This window comes from Tachysurus fulvidraco, chromosome 11 (assembly GCF_022655615.1).
Source record: "Tachysurus fulvidraco isolate hzauxx_2018 chromosome 11, HZAU_PFXX_2.0, whole genome shotgun sequence".
NCBI lineage: Eukaryota > Metazoa > Chordata > Actinopteri > Siluriformes > Bagridae > Tachysurus > Tachysurus fulvidraco.
In genome coordinates, this window is record NC_062528.1 from 9,391,362 (window position 1) to 9,408,393 (window position 17,032).

Here is a 17,032-nt window from a genome sequence, read left to right on the forward strand (position 1 = left end):
TATTCATCTTACTTTCAGCTTTCATATTAAGGACCATTAGTCCAGTTGAGGCTGTCTAATTTGCCCTTTTGAGTTGTCTTGTTGAGGATTTATTTGCTTACTCTGGCTATTTTGCCAACATGTTATTTTAGCTTGAAAGTGCCCAGGGCTATTTGTAAAATCATAAGGCTATAATGCCATAAATACGTATAAGAAAGCTGGACACTACATCGGGCTGAGATTGACGTGTCTACGGTGCCGCCTTCTTGGTGGGGCATCATTTTGGTTTCCATTTGAGATGAATGTGTAGCACTGTGGAACATATGGATACATGATATTTAATTGACATTTCAAGACAAGAAAACAAATAATTACTTTAAACCTGAGTATATTTTGATTTCAATTATGAAAGAATTAAGGCAGCATGCCTATATGAAGTGTTGCACTCTTTTGCACTCAAATAATGGTCACTTTTCCACCATATGGGGAAGCAGTGCACAAAATACATTTTTGTTGTTATAGTTTGAGTTTCAGTTATTGTTCGAACATGTGATGAACAAATGTGATCTCAGTGAATTTGAATATTGCATCGGGCCAAGCAGATAGGTTTGAGTATTTCAGAAATTGCTGATTTTCCTACCAGTCTCTAGAGTCTCTAAATCTCTAAACTGGAAAAATCTGAAGCTACGGTGAACACAGACAGACTGAATCTAAGCTGTCAAAGACAGGAAAAAAGGTTTTGCAATCCAATTGACCAGTTTTAGTGAAAATGATACTACAGTTAATTTATAATCATCCATTATTCGTGTTTGATTCTGGAACAAATCAGTGTTTTTGAACTAATCTAAAAAAATAAAACCTCTTCAACATACAACATACTCATAGCATAGCATGGTTCCTGCCCTCCTTCTGCTCTTGTTGAACCAGTAATACTCACATCTAAGCTGAATTGATCTGAAACCTTCAGCTCGTTCACGACCGACAAATCCCGGTCATATCATATAAAACTTCTCCAAAGTACTACATTCTCTTTATAGAATGGCTCATGTCCATTTTGTCGAAGTAGTAAAACTAATTCATGGTCATTATTAGTGGTAATTGTCAGCATGGTAATTGTCGCAGTTGTTTTTGTCAGAGTGTTAACTGTTGTTTGTGAGCAAAAGAAAAACAAACTGGTAATAGTCATCCGTTAATGAACCGGACAAACGTCTCCTGACTCACCTTTCTTGTTTGTTGAGTGTTTCACAAGAAGATAAAGAAGATATTGTACGTCTGAAAAAGTATGTACACTAGAAACACAGGCAATACAAGACAAGCCTTATGTGTTGTTCAGAGCATCTGCTATACACAAATATGTAAAAATGACTTATACCTAAATTATTACAGCACAAAAAACTCCATGCACATATGTAAAATGTTTATTTGTTCAAATTACATTTGTATCCCTATTCGTGACCACTCTCTCATATATACACCATACAGGAATACCTGGTGTTCTTAATTGATTGTATTGATTCATTCCGAATAAATCTTTTTTTTTTTTTTAAATATTCGAATCGGAGGGGTGAATCGAAATTACCATCTGTACTGTCTCTTTAACAGGAGATACACCGTGAGGCTGCCTTATGGAAATCAACTACAAAGGGCGGGGCCTAGCGTTGTCCTCAATATCTGAACCAATCGGCTACTTGGAGACAAACACGGTAAGAGATCTGTAATCCAATCAAATTTTTGCCTCATCCACGGCCTCCCCTTCTGAATCCTGGTTGCCAGATTGACAGTAGACCCTCGTTAGGTTAACTGGTTTATTTAATAGAAGATCCTAATGTCGTTTTAACGTGTCCGTGTGATTTATCACTGAAACATAATTGTTAGTTAAGGCTGTTTTTTAATTTTTTAGGTTAACGTATCGGTTTAATAAAACACGGTCAAGATGTATGGACATATCTGGCAACCCATCCAAAATGACGCGCATTCTGTGTGATACAGTTATGGGGAGAGCCGAGAGGATTTCAGTGTCGCGTTTTTTCCTGCGTCTAGTGGAGCGATAACCGAATGGAAAGCGCAGCTGCTGGTGTTTCATGGCTCAGATCTGCTGCGTGAACATCTGACCGTGTCTCTGCAGACGGATCTTCTGCTTTAGGTGAGTTACAGTTCGTTAGACCCGTGAACGGTGCGACGTGAACGCGCCTTTGCTCCTGCGGCTGCAACTTAGGCTCCAGAACCTTCAGGGTTTCCTCCTGTTGATGTTGATCAGGCGCGTGCATGTGCAGTAGGACTGGAGATCCGAGCGCGTGCAGGAGGTTACAGCAGGCTGTCGGTGTGGTACAGAATGTCGACTTGTAGTGAAATGCAGTCCAAAAAAAAAAAAATTCACCTTTCTTGTGGTCTCACTGGTCGGCTTATAAACATCGCAGGGCTTCCACAGACCACAGGGAATAATAAAAACATCTCATTTCACTGTAGGACCGAGGAATAGATGGACGGAGCTGGAGATATTGTCCATGTCTCTAAGTTTGTGTAATGCTTTTGTGTGTCTGTGAGAGTGTGTGTGTGTGAGAGAGAGAGTGTGTGTGTGTGTGTGAGAGAGAGTGTGTGTGTGTGTGTGTGTGTGTGTGTGAGAGAGTGTGTGTGTGAGAGAGAGTGTGTGTGTGTGTCTGTGAGAGTGTGTGTGTGTGAGAGAGAGAGTGTGTGTGTGTGTGTCTGTGAGAGAGTGTGTGTCTGTGAGAGAGTGTGTGTCTGTGAGAGAGTGTGTGTGTGTGTCTGTGAGAGAGTGTGAGTGAGTGTGTGTGTCTGTGAGAGAGTGTGTGTGTGTCTGTGAGAGAGTGTGTGTGTGTCTGTGAGAGAGTGTGTGTGTGTGTCTGTGAGAGAGTGTGTGTGTGTGTCTGTGAGAGAGTGTGTGTGTGTGTCTGTGAGTGTGTGTGTGTGTGTCTGTGAGAGTGTGTGTGTGTGTCTGTGAGAGTGTGTGTGTGTGTGTGTGTGTGTGTGTGTCTGTGAGAGAGTGTGTGTGTGTCTGTGAGTGTGTGTGTGTCTGAGAGAGTGTGTGTGTGTCTGTGAGTGTGTGTGTGTCTGAGAGAGTGTGTGTGTGTCTGTGAGTGTGTGTGTGTGTCTGAGAGAGTGTGTGTGTGTCTGTGAGAGAGTGTGTCTGTGAGAGAGTGTGTGTGTGTCTGTGAGAGAGAGTGTGTCTGTGAGAGAGAGAGTGTGTGTGTGTGTGTCTGTGAGAGAGTGTGAGTGTGTGTGTGTCTGTGAGAGTGTGAGTGTGTGTGTCTGTGTGTGTGAGAGAGAGAGAGTGTGTGTGTGCGTGTGAAAGAGAGAGAGAGAGAGTGTGTGTGTGTGTGAGCGTGTGTGTGAGCGTGTGTGTGTTTCTGTTTGTTTGTGAGTTGAATCATGTTCTGGAGTCCTACTTAAATATATCCTCTCCTTGATACCTACAGTAGGTGACAAGGTGATTTACGATGACATTTCTACCTTCCCTATGAATATCCTATCCTGTGTTCCTGTAGCTGCTCTCAACTCTACCATGTTTATGTTCTTGCTGCAAGACGGATTTGCTGGTATTATACAGCATTAATCCATTCAAAACCTACTTAACTAGTAGGAATCAGGCGATACATTATAGACAGATTACTTTCTTAGTCAGCAGTTTACATATAAAATAAACGTGTGCATTTGCTGCGTTTTGAGGTGTTTCTTAAATTGTGCAGTTTTAGACTTTGAGCGTTTTGTATTCAACAATTCTCATTCATCTTCTGTAAGTGCTTCATCCTGGTCAGAGTCTTCACCAGGGTCAGGGACCCAGAACATGTCCCATGCACACAGGCACACAATGGGGAAATCATGCAGTCCGTCACACATTAACACATACTGTACATTCACAGCTAGGTTCAAGGTGTCATAGACGATCCACCTACAGACATGTTTTATGGGAGGTTATAGAACCTGGAGGAAACCCACGCAGACGCAGGAACATGCACAGAACATACTCAGAAACTCTACACAGACAGTAACCCAAGCCTGCGATTGAACCGGAGATCCAGGAGCTGTGAAGTGGTAACACTACGCCGCCCGCCGTGCCTTACCGCCTCCGTAGTCAGTCAACATCGTGTCTCTTTCAGATGCTCAAACTGTGCTCAATCAAACAAAACGTTCGAATGTCAGGATTGACTTTGCTGAAATAACAAATTGCCTCTAGACAAGTATCAGTATGATGCTGTTTTGAAAGATTGACCATTGTCGGTTTTTATGAGATGTCAGTATTGAATCGGTATGTATAATACGTACAGTTGTAATCTCTATAATGTATCAAAAAGGAAAAAGTTGGAAAATCTGTCATTTTGTCATATTATGATGAGGACCTTTTTTTTGTGAGCTCGGTAGAAATTATTTGTCTATGGCTCAAGTAGCATTTGAGAGCTTCAGCAACAAAATGAAACCTTTGTAAATAAATTATAATATTTGTGATTTTTTTTTCTTTTTAAAAAAAATAAATAAACAAATAAAGAATATTTAACTTGTAAATAAATATAGATACGTTTTAAAATCTTTTAGATTTTTTCACGTTGTCATGAAAGTCTGAGTTATGTAATTGTTTTCAGGTTTATATCAGGCTTCAGTCTTCCAGTCCCATTTCTTGACTGATTTATTGAATAACCAATTGCTTTAAGATGACTGCTGAGTAAGTGCTAAACATTAATGCCACCAAAACAAAAAAAAAATCTGCTATGTCGTATTTTCTTGGTTACGTTTGTTTGCAAAGCGCTCAGAAATCTGGACTTTATACCTGTGAGAAAACGCATTGCCGCAATGTCTCTCTTCGGTACATACTGTAGCTGTTAGTAGTTACGTGGTTAAACGTGTTTGGTCAAAAGCTTGTGACATTCAGCTCCGTCAGCTTGTCTCGGTCTTGGTGTTTAAACCCCGATGATTTCTTTTCAATTGGGTAATTTTTTAAATAATGGCTTAATATCTTCCCTTTCCAAAGTGTTTGATGGGTTCTGGTGATGTTAATCTGTTGATCTGACATGGAGCCAAACCTACAAGTAAAAAAAAAAGTATTAGGAATAAAACAAAAAAGCTGACATTGTTGCCAACTTTCTCGTTGTTCCTCTTGTTCACTTTGTTATAGACAGCAGCAGCTGTGTTCTCTGTGTTACGTTTTTTTCATGACTTTTTCACTACCGCCGACAGTCGCTGAGATGTCGGTCGCAGTGTGAAGGAAGAAAGGCTGTTCCTGATAGATTACACAAACCCGTAATGCTTGTAAATAGCATACAGAGGCAGTGTAGTTTGTTCCATGAGGTTATAATGACCACAGAAGGGGATTTTATGAGGCCAATTCATTTAAAGAGCTATTTTACAAGGTTTCATCAGAAAAAGTTTTAGAGTTTCTGTCATATATTAATGTAGTAATGTAATTTTAGGTTATTTTAGTTCTTATTAACCGTTCTTGCCATGAAGATAGCCTCAGTAGCTGACATTGCAGTAAACTACAGTAACTAACTAACTTGTTCCACAAGGTCACCATGTTTATCGTACATGTTGTCCCTATGCGCTCGTATCTAACTTCTCTTCCAGTCAATCCTGCAATCTCTTTTGTCTCTCTTCAGTAAGTGTCAGCATTTTCTGCAATAATTCCTGTTTAAATTTAATTCCTGTTTAAAGAATATGTTGATGATTATGTACAATTGGTTTATTTGGATTAGGTCATTTTGTCTCAGCCTGGCCAGTCAATCAATATTTTCCCATTAAAGATGTCTTTTCTGACCAGGTCACAGGGCTGCTGGAAGTCCGTGGTGATTGATATGTTTTGTTTCCTGAATGTTAGCCCCTACGGGAACCATTAGCTCATGTTGACAGTGTTGATAAAAAGCACACATGTACGTGGAAGGGCTGTGACACTACAGATCGTTTGTTCAGTTAAAGGTGATGTATGTTTTATATCATATATGTGCTGCTGGATGCTCAAATCTGACTGGTTTGTAGGTGTTAATTATATTTCCTATAACAGAAACTCTGTAGTTTTGGCTTTAAATTCAAATCCCAGGTTTTTCATTATGTCTGTAACATCATAAGCTATATACTATTCTTTATAGGTGCTGTAACATAAGCGATAAAAGGAACTAACTTGTTTTGTGGAAATTAAACTGAACTACAAACAGATGTGCCATTTTTCCAAAATTAATAAAAGTAAAATTGGTTGAAAACGAATACACGCGCTGTCTCAACATTTCTCATCAATGTATTTTATGGTTTATTCCTTACTCATCCCACTATCTGGATCGCTGATCATATAATTATACCTTTAGTTGATTTGTTATACTACAATAATTTGGGGCAACAAACGAGCCGTGACCGAAGATATAACATCTTCGACATCATGTGTCTGACTGAAACTTAGTCATACGGCACCATGCTGAGTCGTTTATGGTCCTTGACATTGTAGCTTTATGGCGTAGCTCTGCTGTAAATAAACATAGCTGCTCGCCTTGCTCAAAGTACCAATGGACGATTTTAGCCAACATCTGGAATAAATCTGAATGAAGCTGGTCCTGAAAATGTTATTGCATTTTTAATTATTCCAATATATCAGATTCATAAAGCTATGCACTATAAGTCATGGCCTAATGGTTAGAGAGTCTGACTCCTAACCCTAAGGTTGTGGGTTTGAGTCTCGGGCCGGCCATGACTGAGGTGCCCTTGAGCAAGGCACCGAACCTCCCCTGGGCGCCGCAGCATAAATGGCTGCCCACTGCTCCACTGATGCGGGTCAGTACGGTGCCCCTGGAGCAGGTGAGGTTATGGGCCTTGCTCAAGGACCCAACGTTGATGTCTCAGCAGATTGTGGGCTTGAACCCCGACCTTCTGATCGGTAACCCAAAGCCTTAACTACTGAACCATCACTTCCTCAAGTACTGAAGTACATTGTTGTGTTGGCAGTGTCTTCCCAATGACATTTCTCTGTAAATTGTTTCTGTACACTTCTGAATTTATTTGGCTTCTAACATCATTGTGAGAATGTATTAGAATTAGCCTGCAAGCCCAAGCCATGGCACTACTTGCACTCTGCTTGATCAGTGAGCTTGTATATTTTGAATCATGAGCAGATCCTTCATTTTTTTTTCACACTTTAGCCTTTCCATCACTTTGCTAGAGGTTTATTTTGGTTCCAGAACTTTTCTGGCTCATCTGTGTATTTTGTTGTGTTTCCTATCTAGCCTAGTGGATCTTACTAATGATGAGCGGTTTGTATTTGGTGGTATGGCCTCTATTTTTACTCTCAAGGCCCTTTTTAAATGTTGGATCGTGAGACCTTCACCCCTGTGAAGGTTGCTGGTGATGCCGATGACAGCTATATTTCTGTCATTAGCTATTGTTTTCCTTGCCGTCCTCTTCAGTGTCTAGTTGTTGGTTTCACCAGTAGTTCCTTTCCTCTTCTGGACGTTCCAGTAACCAGTCATCCACAAGTAACAACACTGATCACTTGATAAACAGGTGGGCTCAAACAAATGCCATTGTCTTCTAAATTGTTTAACACATCTAGAACAAATATAAGGAAATTCAGGAAATGAAAGCTGTAACTCTTTTCATTTTCATCTTCTGATCACAAACTCAAAAGATTTCGGTGTAGAGCAACAACAACAGAATTGTCTTTGCTGTTCCAATACTTTTGGAGGTGTGTGTGTGTGTGTGTGTGTGTGTGTGTGTGTGTGTGTGTGTGTGTGTGTGTGTGTGTGTGTGTGTGTGTGTGTGTGTGTGTGTGTGTGTTCGTGTTCTAAAAAAGTAAAAAAAAAAAAAAAAAAAAAAAGCATGATGCATAGCGATAAACAGCAGTCTAGCCCTTCTGATGTGTTTATAGTTGTGTCTGGGCTGAAGGTTAAGGATGGCAAAATGTGGCATAACCCACAGTTTGTAGTGGTCTGCTTTTGTTGTTAAATCTAAAACCGGCTGTACAAAGCCAGGATACACAACACCATTAACCAGGGGGATGATTCAAGAGAATGGTGGAGGAGAAACATTGAGTTATTTACTGGGGTGTGTGTGTGTGTGGGTGTGGGTGTGTGTGTGTGGTCAGAGCTAAGGTTATAGCTCAGGATATATAACTCAATGATCGCATTATCTTAATAATATCTTGTCTTACAATTAATGCTTCAATCTGTTCTATTAAAGTGGCATTAAGGGTAATATTTTTGAGTTTGTACCCATGCCATGCAGTGCTATAAGTAAACAACACGGTGTGCTGTTATAGGAAACTAATCCAAGATGGGGCATTGTCACAAAAATGTGGATTACATTCATGTACAGTATGTCCTGAAGTGTGTATTGTTTTTATACCTCAGTGATTTGACAACAGTGACGATTGTATCAATACGACATATTAATAATGAACGATGCGTCTTCGGAACGTTAACAAGTTCTTTCCGAGTTGGCTCCATGATATAACAGCTACAGTATGTACAGTTGTTCCGTTACAAGAATATGTTTTTCCCTTCTTAACAAGTTAATCAGAATATATGTCTATTTTTTAAAATGCAGAATATTGAGCTAGAGAAAAACAACTGAATATCCCGAAGGGCTTTTACTCGTGATCTCATCTTACAGGAAACGTCTTCATCATATCAGCTATATGGTTTTTCCTTAACTACCTTTAAATTATGTGTCACTATAGAAACAACGGTATATTGGCTGGAAATAACTGCCATTGTGCTGTTATAGAAAACTCATCAAAATCTTCTGATCGTTCATATTCAAGACCCATGAAGTTTTTTTTCTATACAAAACGGCCTTCAAAGAAGGGGCCAGTGTGGTGCGGGAGACGATTTCTGGGTCAAGGTTTAGAAACGAGAAGAGAACATGCTTGATAAATTTGCATTTCCCAGAATTTAGTCAAGGAGCTTTAGAAGGCTTCCTGGTTGGCCTCCAAATCCAGAAGTATAGTATATTCAGAGGAAGTATAGTAGTTGTGATCTTGGTCTCTTTACTCTAGAGTCGAGTCAGAAGCATCTCATTTCCCCTGTTTCCTTGCATGTTTTTTGTAAAACAGACCAGGAGTGATGCTTCACGTGTTGCCAATTAGGTCTGGCTGAAGCACGCATTATTAAGTGTTGATGTGGTCTGGTTGCCGCACAGGTCCATGGAGAATTACCAAACAGATCAATGGCAAATCCAATGGAGGATATCCGTAACAGAAGTGAAGAAGCGCTGTTAATTTAATACCAACACTTTCTTGATTTCAGTTTCACCAAGATGAAATGTGAGAGCAAACATTGCTTGACCACAGTAGTAAATCAGTTACAAGGCCTCCTGGGTTGGTTTCCTCTCAGATAGAATTGAATCTACATAAGGATATGTTCTTAGCCTGAGTATAGATATATATCGGGTTTGATTGTGGATCGATGGTTTCATTTGAATGTCCCTGCAGTGGAACTGCTTTATTTATTGCTTTATGGTTACTCTACAGACTTCTTTTCCTTTCTGTGTCTTATTGCCTCTGCTTGGATTTAGCCTTCGTTTAGAGTCGTGCATCGTTCGGAGATTGTGTCATCGCTTCAGCGAGGAACCTGCTGTTTCTGATCCAACATGATTTACACAATCATGATTTTGGAATGTAGAGTCTCTCTCTCTTTTTTTCCCCCCCTCAGCATGGATATATGATGCTTCAAGGTCTCTTTTTATCAAACCCTTGCTTTTTGACACGTACAAGGTCTGTGAATGGCTTTATTTCTCACCTGTCCCAGGTGTTTGATGTGCTTCAGTGAGGTGATTTGGGGCAAATAAAGTCAGCTCTGACTCAAGCTATTCATATTAAAAACCTTCAAAAGGAATAAAGCAAAAGGAGCGTGGGATTCTGACATCGTTGCCTTAATTCTCTTGCTAAATTTGGACAGATAGCAGCAGCTGTTTGGAGCTTTTTCATTTTTTCATTACTGGCCAATGACAATCGGTGAGACGTCAGTCGCAGTATGAGGAGTGGCCGTTCCGGATAGATTCTCTTCTGCAAGCTCTTAATATTTATAAAACGGAAAAGGCAATTTAGTTAGTTCCAGCATCTCATCATTTTTACTGGATATATTGTCCTTGTTTTCCTTGTATCGCTCCACTTTTCTCCTAGCGCATACAGTTCCCCAGTCAGCCTGCGAAAGCTTTTGTTTTAATCTGTAAGTATTGGACCAAAATGTTGAGCAAAGCTTATGTTGAGTGGGGTTCCCAGAGTTGCCATCCTTTTTACATTTTGTGTAGGAGCAGCACAAAGTTAAGCTTACATTTGAGTTATCGGGCAACAAAACACAAAAAAGTCATCTTGTTCTCCTCAATTTAATGGAAGAAATCCTCCAATCTCACATGCTCTTGATTGACCTTAATTTGCTGATCACCTTGCAAAAAAAATCAGAAAATAAAAAATCAAACATATTGACCCGAACAAAGCACAAGGGCTAAATTATGCTCCGTTTCCACCATGGTGCTGGTTCAGAGTGCTGGTTCAAAGTCCACTGCCGAGACTTCTAAGAACTGGTTTGTCTTTCCATGGGCTAGAGAGTCATCACAGTGCCCAGACTTACGTCACTGTATACAGCGTTATACAGCAACGTTAGCGCAGCAGCGGCAAACACAAACGCAACACCAACAATGTGGAAATTGTGGAATTCCATGCCGAATCCCTGGGTGTTTTTAAATCCCACCTTAAAACTTACTTTTTTAGGGTAGCTTTAGTAACTGTAATGTTATGTGTATCTATTAATTTCATCTTGTTATGTCAAGCGCTTTGAGATGCTACTTTAATGGCGCTATACAAAATAAAGTTTTATTATTAATGGTGCTTGCAAAACAACATTCCTGTTATTGTGCCGGACAAAACTTCGGCGCGTAACTAGTCCCACACCAGACTTGACCAGCTCCTTTATGACCTTACTCTGGACAAAGTTTTATTTCAGTAGCAACTTTTGTCCAAAAGTATTGGCATCCACCAGATATTGACATCATGTGTAGCCCCGCCCCCAAAATAAGCGAAATCAAAAAGGTAGCACAACATGGACATGTCATGTATCAAAACACTCAGCACGATGAGGGGAACTTGCCACGTGCAAGCACTATTCACATTTTCTTCAGGAAATGTACATTCTAGTTATTATTATTATCAACAACGATGGTGGATGTTTCTTTACTGTTGATGCTCATGAACCTACATTGGCATCCAAACATGGCGAATCTTGATTTAAAATGGTTTAAACATGGCATTAACCATGTTCTCTTTTGTCTTATTGGTCACAGTAACCCCAGTCCCTGACACAAGCGGTTCTTAAGTGTAGACCAGCAACGTTTTGGTGCTACTTAAGAACCACTTTTCCTGGTTCAGAGCCCGTGCATTGGGTGTCGAAAAAGAAAGAACCGGTTTTAAATTAGGCTGTGGCCCCAAACCAGCACTCAAACTGCCTCGGTGAAAAGGGGCATTAGTGTTTAACTTCAGGAGCCATTATTACCCTTATGTATAAAACGTATAATCTTAGAGACACATTCTCTTGAGATCAGCTTGACAGGCTCTAGACAGAGTAAGTTTTAGCAGTGAGGCTGGAGTCTTTCCAAGCATTACACAGTCAACTCAAGAATGCTTTGGCACCTTTCATGAAAATGAGCAGCACATGTCATGAGTCATATTTTTGAGTTTAAACATATGGATAAACTGTAGGGGTTTACATTAAAAACAAAAAAGAGAGAGAGAGAGAGAGAGAGAGAGAAGTAATGCAGTCTTTTGGGAAAACTTTGGTTTCAATATGAAAACGTGTTGACGACTGCAGAGAACTGCAGCACAGAGCTACTTCCTGTAACATCCACTGTCATATTTTATAGCGAGTGCTTTCTCCTCGTGACGACCTGCCACTTGTGACGCATCCACACACCTTATACTACTGAGGTGGTATCTTATCTTTCATCTAGTAGTTTATTTTGAAATGTGCGACCCTCAGATTCTGCTAAACCGAGCCATTCTAAGACGAATCTTTGGCTGGTTCTTTGTTTGCCTCACTACCCTCCTCTCCTCACTGTGTGTATAGGGGAAAATGTTCAGTCAGGTCATGTGGGATTTTCTATTCTGTACGCTTCATATATTTAGCTTAGGTAAGCATTATATTGATCCGATTAAAGCGTCTAATAATAATCCACTTCCATCTGTCATTACGTATGTCAGCTCCTGAACTTATTTCTCGCTCAGATTATTTCCCCTTGAGAAGGCAGACGAGACGCGGATGTCTCGTCTCGCGGAGGCGTCAAACTGTATATACTTTTTTCAAGGTGATCTAAAAACATGGACTTGTTTCCTTTACTGAAGGAAATCATTTGGCAAAGATTTTTTCCGGAAGCTTAAAATTCCCAATATTTTCCTGGCTGCATTACAGCTGCCGTAAAAAGGCATGGAGTATCTTACTATCACGTTGTATTAATTCCCTTTTAAGTTTAGATTTACATACCAGGTAAGATATGATCAAGACTTTGAATGGATATATGTAATAATTCTAAGACCAGGATTTGTGCCTGTTTTGAGGTATCCATGTTCAGCTTTGAATTTCTTTGTCATGTCACAATCCACAGTGATGCGAAATGGCTCGTATGGAAAAAACAAACACGCAGCTCTTTAGGAATGTAGTGTTTTTGTGATTTAGAAGTATATTTATACTGATTGGAAAAGTCTGATAAGTCCATTTCCATTTCTCTGGTGTAAAAAAGGTTCAATTATTTACTTAAAGGTGGGGTGCACGATGTTTGAAAGCCAATGTTGACATTTGAAATCACCAAAACACGCGCCTAATCCAAATGGGTGTCACCCCTGTATTGATAGCTCCGCCCAACACATACGTAACCCAGGCAACTATTATGGCGGAACCTGCTGGGGCAGCTGACCGAGGGTACATTTTTAGCAATAAATGAACTCCATGATTAATACTGTGGTAATACAAATGTGTTTTTGTAGTACTGTGTGTTGTACTGTGAAAGGTTTAGCTCCGTTTCACGCGGAAGACGTTCAGTTCTCTCCAGCGCTAGGAAGCTGATCCTATATTAACACGGGTCCTGCTTCTTGCCTTATCATAAGACATTTTTTGCTTTTCGTTTTTATCTGCCATGACAATGTTTCAGTTGCTTTCTGCTAATGTCAGACATGCACACTGAACCATCTCTCCGACGCATATTGATAAGACTCACCCCTTTCTGCTCATTGGCTACACGTTTGTTTTGTTTGTCAGCCCGACTCAGTTTTCTGAAGCATTTCTCAAACAGCGTACACCCCAGCTTTAAGCTTATACTGTACAGTCTGTCTGGATAGCTTTCTTTTCTTGTTGAGGAAAAGCACAGGGGAGTACTGGGCAGTACTGATGCTGTATATTTCAGAGTTAGGGATTGTGATAAAGATAATGGATGTAAAAAAAAATCTTATTCTGCTGTTAGATCAATTTACAGAAATCCATATTTTGCTTCAGCTGTTATAGATGATGTCTTTTTTCCTCACTGGAAATTTTAATGTATTTTACTATCAAAGGACCTATAAGCCGCAGAAAGTATTTATCAGTTTCATTTCATTTGTTCCCATGTGCTCACTTCTTTATATGTCCTTAAAGGCAGGGTCTCCATTGTTTGAGAAATGCTTCAGAAAACTGCGTCGGGCCGCCAAACAAAACAAAAACAAAACTAACGTGTAGCCAATGAGCAGAAAGGGGCGGGGCTTGTCAATATGGGTGGAGAGAGTGTTCAGTGCACATGTGTGACATTAGCAGAAAGCAGTTTTAACATTGACATGGCAGATAGAAACAAAGAAAGAAAGCGAAGAAAGGCTTACTATAAGGCAAGAAGCAGGACCCATGTTAGGAGCGCTGGAGAGAACTGAACGTCTTCCGCATGAAACAGAGATGATCCTTTCACGGTACAACACACAGTACTACAAAAACACATTTGTATTACCATAGTATTATTCATTGAGTTCATTTACTGATAATAATATACCCTCGGCCAGCTGCCCCAGCAGGTTCCGCCATAATACTTGTCTGGGTTATACTTGCATTATACTTCTCTGGTGTATGTGTGGGTGGAGCTATAAAAAAAGGAGTGGGACCCATTTGGTTAAGGGCGTGTTTGTTTTGGTGATTTCAAATGTCAACATTGGCTTTCAAACAACGGAGACCCCACCTTTAAGGAAGGAGTTTAGGACAAAAAGAGAAACTGTAAGAGAATTCAGCCGGAAATAAATATCGGCTTATACGTTTATCTGCTTGTTAGATTTATTGGATATAGAGACATCCAGCTGTATCCTCCTCTTCCTGACTTCCACAAGTGCGTATATGCATGGAGTTTGTTCAGGGCAGCTTGTGGCCCTTTGGTCAAAGAAAAGCACAGGAGAAAACCTCATGACATAACCGTAGAGTGTGAGCCAGGGCTGTGTGGTAAACTTTTATACGTTCTGCCTATTGTGCAGTTTGCCACTCGGCCTTTAAATCCATGTAGCAGTCAGCAGTTCAAAGAGTTTGAGTGATGCTGGAGCACAAGCAGAAACTGTGGCTTGAACGAGAGCCAAACATGAAAAATAATGATAACAATCTGTGTTTCTGAAATCAAACTAATCTTGCATTTTTTCTGAGTTCAAAGTCCTGCTTTTTCAGGTTCCTGACGTTCTGTATGCTCCTCGCGTCCTTTCTTTTTCAATCATTTGTTCTCATTGTAGCTAGATGAATAATTCTAAGCAAATGCCATAATTTCATATCTGTGTTGGTGATGAGGCTCTGTTCTGGATTGCTCTTGCAGGCCTGATGGAGCTGGGAACACGGCGAGTGTCTCACGGAGAAGATCCTGATCTAAGCCCGTCCTTCAGCAGGGAGTCCTGAAAAGCGGGTATCATTCTGAACCCTTCCCCTCCCCTTTTCACCAAATACATCCCCACCCTGTCTGGCACAGGCCCATCCCTGGCTCCTTTTCGGGCCTCAAAATGATTGGCAAACTGAAGCAAAACCTGCTGGTGGCCTGTTTGGTCATCAGCTCTGTGACAGTGTTTTATCTGGGTCGGCATGCAATGGAGTGCCACCACCGTGAAGAGCGAATCCAGCCACTGTTGGGAAGCCTGCATGCTACGCTGCGCACTGGACAGAACATCAGCGCCCCCTTTGTCTACAATAAGGACATGCCGCTGATTTTCATCGGAGGCGTGCCTCGCAGTGGAACCACACTTATGAGGGCCATGCTGGACGCACACCCGGACGTTCGCTGCGGTGAAGAGACACGGGTCATCCCCCGCATCCTGGCCATGAAGCAGATGTGGAGCCGCTCGGGACGTGAGAAAATGCGCCTAGACGAAGCTGGTGTTACAGATGAGGTGCTAGACTCTGCCATGCAGGCCTTCCTGCTAGAGATCATAGTGAAGCATGGAGAGCCAGCCGCTTACCTGTGCAACAAAGACCCGTTTGCTCTCAAGTCCCTTTCGTACTTGGCAAAGATTTTCCCTCGCGCCAAATTTATTCTTATGATCCGTGATGGCAGAGCCTCCGTCCACTCCATGATCTCTCGCAAAGTGACCATCGCTGGCTTTGATCTAAACAGCTACCGGGACTGTCTTACAAAGTGGAACCGGGCCATAGAGACCATGTACACTCAGTGTTTGGAGGCAGCGGGCAAGTGTCTGCCGGTGCACTACGAGCAGCTCGTCTTGCATCCGGAGAAATGGATGCAGACGCTGCTGAAATTCCTTAACATTCCTTGGAATGAAGCTGTTCTGCATCATGAGGAGCTCATTGGGAAAGCAGGAGGTGTATCGCTCTCCAAGTAAGTGACTGGGGGTGTGTTCTCTTCCAGAAGTTGTATAAAGGCCATTCTTTTCAGTAGAAGACATATAAAGGGTGTTCTTAGACACGATTTTAATTGAGTAACCAGACCTAATAGGCTTCCTGTAATTACAGTCTAGGGAAGAATACTTAAACAGAAACTAACACCCATTTAATTCTCCTGGCCTCTGACACAGTGACTTGTCTTTTAGTTTTTTGTGCTCGTGGCTTCTGTTCTTTTTATTGAAACAAGTACTTTAATATGTAAATATGTGCCTGGTCTCCGTAAGTTTTTTCATTTTCGGCTCTCCCGATGTAGGACTTCATACTTCTATATAAATTCGTTCTTTAGTTGCCAAATCGAGAAGTAAAACTGAAAGCACATTTCGTTCCTTTATTTCTTTTTTTCTTTTTTTTTAAGAATATCCACATTATCTGATTGTTTTCTGTTAAAGGAATGAAGATGTGGTGAGTGCTAATGTCTGGTGAATGAATGTTGGGTGTGTAAGACAGGATAAACGATTGGGCGAGGATGAAGGTCACGTTCCTCACACCGTTAAATCGTGTTTGTGCAAGCCTTCATGTTGATACGACTTTGTAAAGGATTAAGCGGATGTAGTACACTCGTATAAACAGCACGTAAGCTCACCTTGTTTCTAACTAGGTTTTATTTGTTTTGTTTTTTTTTTTAAACCAAAGTTTTTATTTAATATATGTTTAAAGAGTTTTATCACATTTTCTATAGGTAACATACATGTGCAGGATGTTGACAGCTTTCGCTTGCACCAATACATCGTGGTTTGCGGCTACATTAAGGCTTCAGCAAACATCCTATTGTTTTATCAGATTTAAAATGAAAAAGTGGTACAAAAATCGGCTCACGTTCTAACACAATCATTACAAAACACCTTAAGGGCCTTTTTACACCTGGTCACCTGGTTCATGTGTTTTCTCTGATCCGATAGCTATCTGATTTGTTAAAACTGTTCCATTTACATTAGGCCACATAAATGCGTCTTGGGGAATCGGATATCAGTCTGATCTTTCTACTCCCGCACAATATGCAAATATATTTTACTTCATTTCCGGAGTAATTGAAATGGCACACGCTTTGGTGTATGTGGTTTTCAGAATGCAGTCAAAAGACGACGGAAAAACTTGTTACGATGTTTATGCTACAAAAAAACAGCATTTACTTAACAGCCATGCACAACTCGTGAGTGACTTGCGAGTGAGGTACTTCTGTTTGGGAGGAGTTTAGCGCT

At 40.7% G+C, this 17,032-nt stretch overlaps 1 protein-coding gene across 5 annotated transcripts in view; it reads left to right on the forward strand.

Annotated features, from left to right (window-relative positions):
- Positions 1-1,767: 1,767 nt before the first annotated feature.
- Positions 1,768-17,032, forward strand: part of tpst1 (tyrosylprotein sulfotransferase 1) — a 47,654-nt gene continuing 32,389 nt past the window's right edge. The window contains exons 1-2 of one of the 5 annotated variants that reach the window (XM_047820603.1): positions 1,768-2,122; positions 14,758-15,768. In XM_047820603.1, the coding sequence (XP_047676559.1) occupies positions 14,939-15,768 (830 nt within the window). In that variant the 5' untranslated portion in view covers positions 1,768-2,122; positions 14,758-14,938. Of the gene's footprint in view, positions 2,123-3,876; positions 4,030-4,096; positions 4,244-14,757; positions 15,769-17,032 lie in introns of those variants that run through there. The other 4 variants (XM_027175217.2, XM_027175218.2, XM_047820601.1 and 1 more) reach the window with 4 other exon arrangements.